General features: G+C 41.3%; 1 protein-coding gene across 1 annotated transcript; it reads left to right on the top strand.

Moving 5' to 3' along the window:
- The first annotated feature begins 132 nt into the window (after window positions 1-132).
- On the top strand, window positions 133-10,323 carry CMTM3 (CKLF like MARVEL transmembrane domain containing 3). The gene is given in 6 exon segments (XM_010717727.3): window positions 133-213; window positions 4,965-5,055; window positions 5,058-5,119; window positions 6,447-6,542; window positions 7,260-7,377; window positions 8,463-10,323. Coding segments are annotated over 6 exon segments (477 nt in total). The 3' UTR covers window positions 8,492-10,323.
- Window positions 10,324-11,563: the final 1,240 nt, after the last annotated feature.

The raw sequence follows: 11,563 nt of genomic DNA, 5'->3' as shown, positions 1-11,563 counted from the left end.
GCCACCGCCCGCGAGCCCCTTCTTGGTTGAAAACGTCTGGTTTCGTTGCGCGTACTTTAACCAGAAAGCCCGACCCGTGCACCAGCACGGTGTGGGAGGGAAGGAGAATCCCCGCCTGGGCAGTGGGTATCCATGAATCAAACCGGAATTCGGGATGCTGTGCGTCTCATGGCGCAGCCATCGGCTCCTCACGGAGCGCCCCGACCGCTGCAGGTCCCACCGCCCCATTTCTGCAGCACCCGTGGCTGACAGAATCACACTTGGAAGACGGCAGAGCCCAATTAATTCCTCTTTGCTTATTGGCACGTACTTTTGTTACGTACTATAACTTTTACTGGAGGTCCCTATACAACCTCACAGCCAGTAAGTGACAACTTCCACACAGCCTGGCTTTGTAACATCTCCAACGATGATATATTTGAGGAATACCGTTGTGGTCACGGCATCAGTCACCCTTCCATTGCCTCAGGGAAGTGCTGGTTGGTTATGCTTCCTCATAGTGATATGAACCGCTCTGCCCTAGCACAAGGGGATTTATCCTCTAGCAGGGCTTCCCGAGGGCTAGACAGGCTGGATGCAGCTCTGACCCATCCCAAAGCTGCAGCCTGAGCCCACCCTGAGCCGGTCACAGCGCTACAGACAGCACATCACCTCTGGGCAGCACAGAGGCAGCAGTAGTTTCTCTCCAAGTGTCAGCTTGGCCAGGAGAAATCCCTGAAAACCACAGACCCCAGAATAAATCCAGCCTGCATACAATTAATGAAATATGGGGCCAAATATTTAAAGATGAGTCCTTGTTAAATCTACCAACTTTAAATGCGTCTCAGCTTTAACTGTGTATTTTTTAACTTGAATATCTGATTCCTCTTTGACACAGTGCTAATGTTGGGTGGGGTTCTAAGTGCAGATTTTGAACAGTGTCTTTTATTCGGGGCTTCTCATTACTGTTACTGAATACATCATTATTATCCAGCATCTTGGCAAGTCACAAGAAGTGCACTTCATCTGTCAGCCTTTTGAAGTCATGCAACTATCAGCATCCCCTCCCTAATGGTAGATCAGAGATTCTCTGTGCAGCTAAACAAATACCAAGTCAGTTGTTTTTCTTCAACATCAAAAAAAGAACCACCATATTCTGAAAAACGTCTCCCACCAAAGCAAAGAAAACAACTTGCAAATATATCTTGGCTGGGGTGGAGGGTTCTACTTCTCCTTTTCAATCTGTGGCTAAAAGGGAACAAAAGTTGGCAAATTCCTTCAGCCCAGTGACCTCAGTGGCAGTGTGCTTAATAGGAGTCACCTCATTACACTGCTTTGTTTTGTGCAGCACAAGGGCCAGCATAAGATCAATTCAGCTGTCATAATTCACCACACCTCAGTCAGTCTGCTATCATTTAAGACAACGGCTACTCAACCATTCCTATTCCCTTATCTTGCCCTATTCGAGGTCCTGATAAACAGAGAGGACAATCTGGACTTACTTTGGGAAGGAAAGCCTTCAGCCTTGGTAGAATACTGATAAAGAAACTTAAAGAAACTCCAGTAGCTCAGGACTGGTACGCTCAGGTTGAAGGCAGCTTTTTAAAAATGTAACAGCAAGGTACATTTTGCTATGAAATGAAAGTGGGTGCTCACAGTGTTGGGGTGTGGTTCTTCATGTCAGCATGTACACAGCCCTGTGGGCCACCAGCGCTGGGCATTCTGGCTCTTCCTCTGGAACAAGTTGTGCTGCTGATGAAGCTGATTGCTGCTAGAAGCTTAATTATATTCTCAAATTTTATTCAGAGAAGGAAGTTGTTCTGATCTTCCTATGAATTTTTTATTCCATCTGGGAGAGCCAGGCCGCCACCAAGCAGCAGTAACATCAAACACACCATAAGCTTTGCCATCTCTCCTTCTGCTGTTTACTCTTCCCGTCTGGCTCCTCTGCTTTCTAATCATTGCCCCCCCCGACAAGGTTCCTTTTTTCCCCCTTCTTTTTACCCTTCCTTTTCTATTCTTTTCTCGTGTCACTATTTCTCCCATGTATTTTAAAACCCTTGCCTTCAGCTGTTAGTTTTCCCTAAAAACATCAAGCTGCTGTTTTCAAGGTCAACATACCATCCGTGCTCTTTTCCTTCCCTGAAACACTTTTGCAGTTCCTAATAAAATATGGTATGAACATACAAGGTTGTCCTGTGTAGCACAATGTAGAAATCATTGTGCCTGTTCTTTTCTTCTTTTCCTGTCTTTTCTCATTTCAGTCTTCTCTGAACTGCACTTCATGACTGAAACCTCCCTGCTCTTCGCACTGCCTCCTTGAAGATCCCCGTGCCCCCTGGGCTGCAGCCAGCCGGCCCTGCTGCTACATCAGGGGCACCAAGAGCTTCGTCTGCACCAGGAGCACAATGGAGAAGTAACTGAACAGCAGAGACCACTGAGGCATTTCTCTCTGCCAGCAAACAATAACAAAATACACTGCTGTCCAGAAGAGATCACCATTAGCCACTTTTAAAATATTTAAGCCAACCTGTTGTTCTCCGAGCAGTGCACATTTAGCCATGAGCAGTGAGAGGAGCCCCGCAGGGTGTGTGTAGCTGTGCATAATGATGTCAGCTGTTTCCTGGCATCCATGTCTTCCCCATGGGCTGCACTGGGTCTGTTCTTTGTGCACAGGGGAGGCAAACGCCTTCACATATCCTGCCTGTGACCTCAGCACTGCAGCAGTCCTCCCTTACAGAGCACACTGCTTTAATTGTTGGAACTAACTGTATTTTATACTTTAAATTGGAGGCTGGTTATATGATGAAGTGTTGCCTTCCCAGCCCCCAGCCAGCATAAAAAGCCAAGGAGCACAATATCAAGTAATTGTTACATGGGAGAAAACTTAATTTTTGAAATGCAATACCAGAAAAGTTCCTTTACAAAGAACTATTTTTAATGTTTTGTTTGTTTCCATGATATACGTTCCCATCTTCTCAAAAAAAGAGGTGCTCAGGAGTAAAAAATAAAAAAAATTAAAAAGATCAAAAGATCAGGCCTCATTTTCATGGGACTTTTCATGACACCATTGCGAGTGGCTCCTATTTTGCTGTTTGCTGAACTGGAACTCCCTGCATCCAAATATTGCTCCATGGCAAAGGCAGCCACAACCACACTGACGTCAGCAGCAGGAACAACTCAGACTTCTGAACTGCTCTCAAAGGCTGCAGCCCCGGGGCAAAAGAAAACCCACAGTGTGAATACACTTCAATTAATACAGCTGATAAAACATCACATCCTCCCTACGTAAAATACATCAAATGAGTTTCCTCTGCTGTATGAGAACTCTGCTAAGGCTGCAAAGAGTATGCAAGCAACAGGCAAATAACAGGATAAGTAGTGACAAAACACCGCCCTGATGCAGACCAGTTTCTTACAACCTAATGAAACAGGAACAGTGTATAAGCTTCTAAGATAAATATAGTTTCATACTAAAAATGTCACATCCTCTCAAGTTTCACCACCCAGTCCTAAGGAATCAAAACAATACACTCCAGTCAGTGTCATCCTGGTCAATTCTTTTGGAATTTAGAACAAAAGCTTGTTAATTCCTTACATTAACAAATCACTTCAGCAGGACTCAACTGCTTATTTGCCCCCTACACATGAACAGGCTCTTTTCATACATATATTTGAGGGCTGAATGACTCTCATAGAGTAATTAGTGTCCTACCTTTCAAGGGAAATATGGGTATTCCTTGAGGTACAGGTGATGCTCTCACAGGAACACAGAGCAGCAGCAATGAAAAAAAAGCCATAGTTCTGAAATTCAATGAAGCAAATATACTGATCATCTCAATTGGAACATTTACACTATTCAGAAAGCCTTATCTGCCTTCTAAGGTGCCATCTGGGGGAAAAGTATGTCTATTTTTAAAATCAGACGAGCAAGAATGTGAGAAGCATCCCAATTTAGAATTAAAATCCTCCTAATCTATTCCTCAGACAGTGCCTTCCGTTATGCAACCAAAACCATCTCTGAGCATCTAAGGCCAAAACGTGCCTCCAAAAGGAAAGGCTGGATGCAGCAGTCCAGGTGTAAGTCAGCACATAACTACAGCCCTAGAAAGTGTTGTCTAATATGGTACCTACCATGAGACAGTAGAACTGGAGCCTCTTGGAAGTGACCAGCTCAAAGTACAGGACTGAAAAACTGTTCAGTTTTGCCCCAGTTCCCTCACCTCTCATCTTCACATACAAGTACAGAAGCTGGAGATGTCCAGAATGGCAGCACAGGACTCTGGTACTGTCTGGTTTAGGTGAAAGTACATTTTCCTTGGTCATTTTTCCCACTGTAGAAATACCTTGAACCATAAGTCACATAGTGATAGTATTTAAATTGAATGAGAAAACACGCTTTTTTGTTATTTTGTAGAGATATTTAAAAAATTATGGAAATAAATAGATCTACAGGGGGTAGCTATAACTCTAAAACAGTTGTCTACACTGAGAAACTGGAACCAGAGACAGAGAAGTTGTAGGATAACTAAATCCTGTCTTTTTTATCCATTAACAGTAGGCGTAATTTCTTTCAACTCAAGGAAGATTAGAAATGCTGAGTTACTTTTGGTATCCGAGCAATGATTTGCATTTCAAATGACAACTGTCATGGCTGAAAGCTCAAAGCTGTTTGCTTGGCAAAGTTCCACTGCATTTTCAGAATTATGTTGTCAAGAGTTGTTTACAATGCAGAACAAATTTTTTGGCTCAGATAGGTGAAAATCTACCAAGCTCTCTGGAAAGCCAATTGTACACACACTGAAATAAATGACATGACTTCAGATTTATTCCTCGGTGAACAAAAAAATTCATTTTGTGACAAAAAAAAAAAAAATGTAGGAAGCAAGATATGCCATCATCAGCCCAGTAACATTTCTAAGCTGCTCAGCTGCCTAAGGCTCTGCCATTCCATGCAAATAATGAGTATTTTCCTTTTACTCTAGGTGCTGTCATTTATCATCTTTATCTGCTATATTGCATCTTCAGCTTCCGCATTCATGATGGCACCACTCCTAGAATTTCTGCTGGCACTGTTTCTTTTTTTGCCTATGCCTCTAAACTTAATGAGAAGTTTAAAGGACTCTACTGGCCTTTGACAGTAAGTGAAATATGAACTATAACCACAGATTTAATTGTACAGTATAACTTCAGAAAAAGGACTATACTGGAGTTCAGGCTGGCTGCTAATAGTTTTACTCCTGATGAGAAGTTTGTCCATTTTACCTTTGATTCAAAAGGTCCCAAAGCACCCTTTAAACTATGTTCTACGACATACTATAGCTTTCAAGGTATTGACACATAGCACTGCTTTGTTAGATCACAGGATTCATGCCTGCTTCTTGGCAAATGGTTTTCAGAAGCAGCCAACATCAGTCTGAGCCTTTCCAGTGCTGAGGTCTCAGTGATACTGCTCCTCTTACACATAGTGAAAGTGAGGCATACACTTGACTGTTTTAAAAATCTCAGGTAAAAGCTGTTTAGATGCAGATATCCACATGCATTTAGATACTCACATGCTGACGGACAACTAATTGTGTTAAGTGGGGATGTCCTGCTGCTCTTGCTGGCAGAGGGATGCTCACTCACGCAATCACTGGCTGCTCTTCAGGACATTTTTCCATTTGCAGTTGCAGGTAATTACCGCTCAGTGACCACTGGATGTCTCTGCTGCTTCAAAAATGCAATACAAAGGAAGCATTAATCTAGCAGTACACATTCACATACATACATACAGCTTTGCAAGAGTTTACCCTAGTGAGATTTGAATTAGTGCTCTCAGTGAATAAAAATAGCATTAGAAAGGCCTTTGGTGGATAAAACAATAGAAGTGACTGTAAAAGTTTGTCTGCTTTTCAGACAGTAATCTCAATTTCATCATACAGAACTAAGACAAAAAGCACTTGTATGTTTATTTATTATATCCATTACCACAATGTACTCCAGCCGCAGAACAGAGGTAACTGACCTCGCTCTGACTCCAAGGTCCTCGTAGATTTGTCTTCTGAGACAGTATCTTACCTGTCCACCTGGCCTGAAAATGCAGATCTGATTGTGAACAGATTGAGATACCATTTTTCAGCTCACACGATTTACACATGTCCTACGAATCACAGTACTTCCTTTACTGAACTGTTCACAGATAAGGCTGCTCCAGCACATCACTGCTTGTATTACAGGGCATGGCTCCTGCCCAGCAGAGCTGCCCTCTCAGGAGCTGATGCCAAGATTTCAGTCATATTTCATACAGAAATATTTCCCAGATGAACAGTTCATTTACTACAAGGTACCATGCTATAGTCATGTTCCAGCATCAGGCAAGTCAGACATAGCGCCAAAGGCTTACAACTTCTCAAGTGATTCTCAGAGGATTGTGTGTGTTGGAATTATGTGACTGACCTGATGTTGTCACACTGCTTATTTTACAGGATTTCCTGCGCTGTGTCACTGCTGCTGTTATTTACTTTGCCATTTCAATCGCTGCTGTCTCAAAATACAGTGATGGAGCATCCAAAGCAGCAGGAGTAAGTAGATGTCAGCTTTCCTCTTAAATAGTTTAACAAACTGTGTATGAACACGCATCAGAAACAAATTTTGACCCTGCTGCAAGTAGTAAACACTTGAATTAAAAAGTGAAGAATTTGCCTAAAAAGCAGGGAAGAAATGGTCACTTATTTAGAAAAACAGGTTCTGAATCAACAAATAGCTGTTTTCATCCTAATACTGCTGCTCAAGGTTAATGGCATGACTTCAGGAAAACACTTACTCTGATTTGCAGTTTCACTAGCTCTGCCAAAAAACAAATGTAGCAAAACCAGCAATAATAATACATATAACTACTAAGGATGGTCCAAAATAAGTAATTTCACCTTTGTGCTTCAAATGCATAATTTTGCTTGAATAAACTGAAACAAGAGCAGTCATCGCTTTACCCTCTTGTATGTGGGCTGTCCAGGAGAGAGCCTTTGCTATCAGCATCAGCACGTTCAGAAATAAGATACAGCTTCTGCAGTTGCAACTTGACTATAGGCATCGATAATTTACGCATCATAAAAATTGCATAAAGACATGACAAGCTAGGGAAGAACTACACCCAGTACTGTAAGCTACTGACCTTTACCAAGCAATCCCAAATCATACACAATTTTAAAACTAAGATCTTATTGTCATTTGTCACTCGGTTGTTTTGGTTTGTCATTGATAGACATGTGTTAAGGATGTTGTCAATTTTGCCATTTTAGGTGTTTGGATTTATAGCCACAATAGTGTATGCTATCGATTTCTACATAACATTCAATGACCTGGTAACTTTTCTCAAGCAAGGCAGTTCTGAGTCCCCTGAAAGGCGCAAGTCAGAAGGTAGGTAAAATCCTTTTGGTCATGCAAGCATGAAATGTGATTCTTCTCTATTTCACCCTCCGTTTGTCAGCACGAGCTCTCAAACAGCAAGAGTTTCTATTCTCAGCTACCATCATTTGGTACTAAGTTTTCAACTAAATATTCGACTAAGCCAAATTATGAAGGTCCTTAGTATTAAACCAGAAGAACTGGAATTTTCACAATTTATTAGGATCCTCACAAGCCAAGAATTTGAGATTTAGTTTCTCAGAGTTTGTGCCATCTAACTTTGAAAACCTCCTAAATCCAATTATAGAAGTAATTGTGCAGCACAGATTTTTGTGAAAGATGACTTAAAGGAACAGATCATAGGAAACGGACTGTTAAAGAGATTAAAAACCATTCAGCCCCACAATCTGAAATCGTCTCAGGACAAGATCAGGTGATTAGGGTATAAAATTAGAGTAAAGTTAGAGTCTTATTGGCCTGGAGATGGAGAGAGAAACTTTTGAACTTGCATACATGTAGTCACGCAGCTGTGGTGGGGATGAGACTGAAGAACCCCTGCCCTGCAGCACTGCTCCTCCAGCACAAAGCCACGTTCATACCGTGGTTCTCAACTACAGGGGACAGAATTCTATTGCTTCTTGCAAGCTGAGTCTCATACTTGGGCAAGATGCATCTCTGTATGCCCACGGGGATTTCTTAATGCCCCAGAGCTTCTGGCTTTCAGATCTGTTTAACTGGCAGTGCGTAACCATGACCCGCATCAAACAGCAATACTTCAGTACAGGAAGCATACTGTAAGTAGGCTTCCTCTCAGTGGTCACACTAACAGAAGTATCTTTGCAACTTCTTTCATTTGAACTGTTGTCTATGTTGCTGTTGTGGCATTTTTGCCAACAAGTCCTTTGAAATGTCATTTAAAGCTGTATTAGCAGGATAGTCAGAACTGGCACATTACAAACTCCTCCCCAACTACGCCACATCCTTCCAAGCAGGCACCCACAGAGGAGCAGCAGGTCTCTCTCAGCAAGAGCTAAAGCTGCTCCAATTTCCAATTTGTTCTCATTATTGTGTTTTATTTGGTTTGTTTTAAATTTCAGATGAAGACTCCAATTCTGACTCAGACTGAAAAAACAAACACCAGCCGAGTGTGAAGGGAAGATAATCAAGCACTTTCCTCTCTGCTGAACGCACTGCCAATTGAAACATCTCTCTTACTTCAGCCTCAATATCCTCTTTCCACTTCAATGTTTATGGAATCACCAAAGCATAAGGCAGTGATGTGGTGAAGGAGACCATTCCCAATACCATTAAACACTTTCAGAAATAAGGATTTACAATACAGAACTAAGGTTTCTACAGATTTCAACCTCCTAGAGGTCTGCATCCAAACAACTCTTTGTTGTTCAGCATGCAATGTGCTGAGTAAATGGGAACACAGTATTTTAAACTTATAGCAGAGCTTTTAACATGCTTCCTTAATTCCAAGTCTTTAACACTTACTTATAGCTTTAATACTTCTTGCTGTGCCAAAGAAAAGAGGCCCAGAATGCCTCTATTTCACTTATATTTTTCTTGATTAACTAACAACATTCATCTCATGTCTGAGCATTCCACTATCTCAACCACATCAAGGCATAAATTACATTTGGTTTCAGTACATCAATATCTACTGCCTAAACGTTGATAACAAGTGACAACTGGAAATGAGCAGCAAGCATAAATCTCAAAGTGTAACGGTGCCTCATCAGACATTATCACTTTTTAAGCTGCCTGGATGGGGTCACGCTCTCATCTTCTGCAGTTTCACCACAGATATGTGGTAGAACAGAAGTGGAATCTTACCAGCCTCTTCCTACCATTTTTGTGGAAGCCCTTGTACATATGCGCTTGCATGCAGGTAAGGAAGGCTTGCCAAATACCACCCAGCCACACTGTGTGCCTATGTGAGCTTGCACATGTTTGCATGCAAGGTATCACTGTCTGATCTCATGTTCTGTCTTGCCAACATTGGTCTTCCAATGAGAAATAGCGCTGTAGTTGCTCTGCTGGGTCCACAGAACAGATGATTGTATTGGAAAAAAACTCAGGATACCTGGACCTCCAGAGGGCAATTTCCTTCCCACTGTGAAGAGGTAAAAAAGCCAACCTCCAAACTAAAGAACGTCTGCACAAAATCCATTTCCTCAGCCTTCACCCTTGTGAAAGGACAAGAATTACTTTAATATTTTGGGGAAAAACCTGAATTTACAAGAACATGCTTTCATGGATAGCACAATCTAACTTGCAAATTGTGTGCCCACATGTAATCACATATCACTTGGAAACAGCATGGCATGCTTCTTATATATGGCATCGGGTCTGTTTCAAAGAATACATTATATTCTGTATACATTAAAATAATTAATATAGCAGAACATGTTGCTTAAAAAAAATAAGGTGAGAGCAGATGGTACTAACAATAAATGAAAACAGAGCTAAAACAGCAAAAGCAGATTTCATTTGGAACAAAGTGATGCTTGGGTTCCAATTCCCTGCTGGCAGCTGGCTGCTAACAGGCAAAAGCACGGTACCTGGCAGTGAGCTGGTGCTTGGGAAGGTGCTGGCCAGATTTGGAGATGTCTACCAGGCAGCTTCTACAACTCCTGTTCTCAGACCACTGAAGGAATAAAAGCAAACCAGATGTTTGCTTCTAGATGTGATAAACAATCTTTGCTTTTCTGAAAAGAGCTCGTTGGACCTTTTCTTGTTTGAAATCCTCTATTTCTTTCCACTCTGTTGTCATGTTTTACTGACACTCACTGTGACATCAGGGGATCTGGGCTTTTTATATTCAACTGATTTGTATTTTTTTGTTTTGTTTTGTTTTTTAAGTGTACTGCATGCCACAGCCAGAAACTAGTACATGATTAATATTTAGAAACCATGCTGGATTAAATCTCTTTTAATAGAAACACGGGGTGTCTTTTCTTAAACATCTCATCCTTGCCTCTGAACAGTGGGAATAACTATTTCAGGCAACTCTGACACAAAGAACACTGTGTTGTGGAGATGCAGAGGACAGCACTGGCAGCCAATCACATGTGATTACATATTTTGCAGGGAGAATCTTCATCCTTACTTAAGCAAATAATAAATAAAATAATAAATAAGCATTTGTTTTAGCATATTTAGTAGGCATCAGATATATAGTGACTTTATTTGGCAAATAACAACATTGTAAAATAAGATTCCCCTTTGAGTATACCCTTTATAGACACACAATCACTAGAAAAGCTTGTTAAATTTACACATCAGAATACTCAAAATCAACAGAAAAAGCAAGCTTGCTCACTAGTTGCTTCAGGACTTCATTAGGCATGTGCTGAATTGCCTGTTCAGACAATTCAAGCATTTGATGATTTCATTTATTTCTAAGCAGTTAGCTCCCAGGGTCAAGTGGTTGCTTGATTCCCGCCTTTTAAAAAAGATCTATTCCCACGATTGAAATAAAATGCATTTGGGTATTTATGAACAGCATTTCAGAAAAGAAAATCCAATTAAAAATAATTCCTTTAAAGCCAATACTTTAAAGTCCGGTGGATGGCAGAAGTAGTCTGCCTGGTTTTTGTTTGGCTTGTTTTCTAGACTGTAGAGATCAAAAGGAGTGGGAGCACTGGTTTCTCCACACTCTTCACACAAGCCAAATGTTACGTCTGTGGTGTGTAGTCTTATTTGTTTTTGGTGTGCCAGCAGTATCATAACTGAACATATCTCTTCAGTGACAACACTCCTTCCAAACAGGAGCTGTTCAAAAAAGCGTACAGGTTGATGTATGCCTTCATTACAACTAGAACTCAACAATTTCCATTTTGAATTTCTGTGCATGCTGAACAGCGCTCAGCAATAGTGAAACCTGGGAATTCAGAAGACCTTTCCCAACACTCTTTCAATTCAGGCTCCACTGTCCTTCGCACACACTGTACATTACTCCACTTCAGTCTGCTTTTCACCTATGCTCTTCAAAGTCCTGAAAGCCTTACATTTCCAATTAACAAAATAATTTCCAAGGTACTACTAAGCGATCCATCTCAGCCCACGTGGTATTTGAGAAGCATGCTTTCACCAGTCTGGTGTGCTTAAAAGCAGATGACTATTTAATGCTTGGCATAGCAAGCAGATGTTTTTAATTCATTACGCTTTTGTTCACTGTACAATTTTC

This window comes from Meleagris gallopavo, chromosome 13 (genome assembly GCF_000146605.3).
Source record: "Meleagris gallopavo isolate NT-WF06-2002-E0010 breed Aviagen turkey brand Nicholas breeding stock chromosome 13, Turkey_5.1, whole genome shotgun sequence".
NCBI classification, from domain to species: Eukaryota; Metazoa; Chordata; class Aves; order Galliformes; family Phasianidae; genus Meleagris; species Meleagris gallopavo.
Note: the sequence above shows the minus strand (reverse complement) of the source record. Positions and strands in the feature narration are given on the sequence as shown.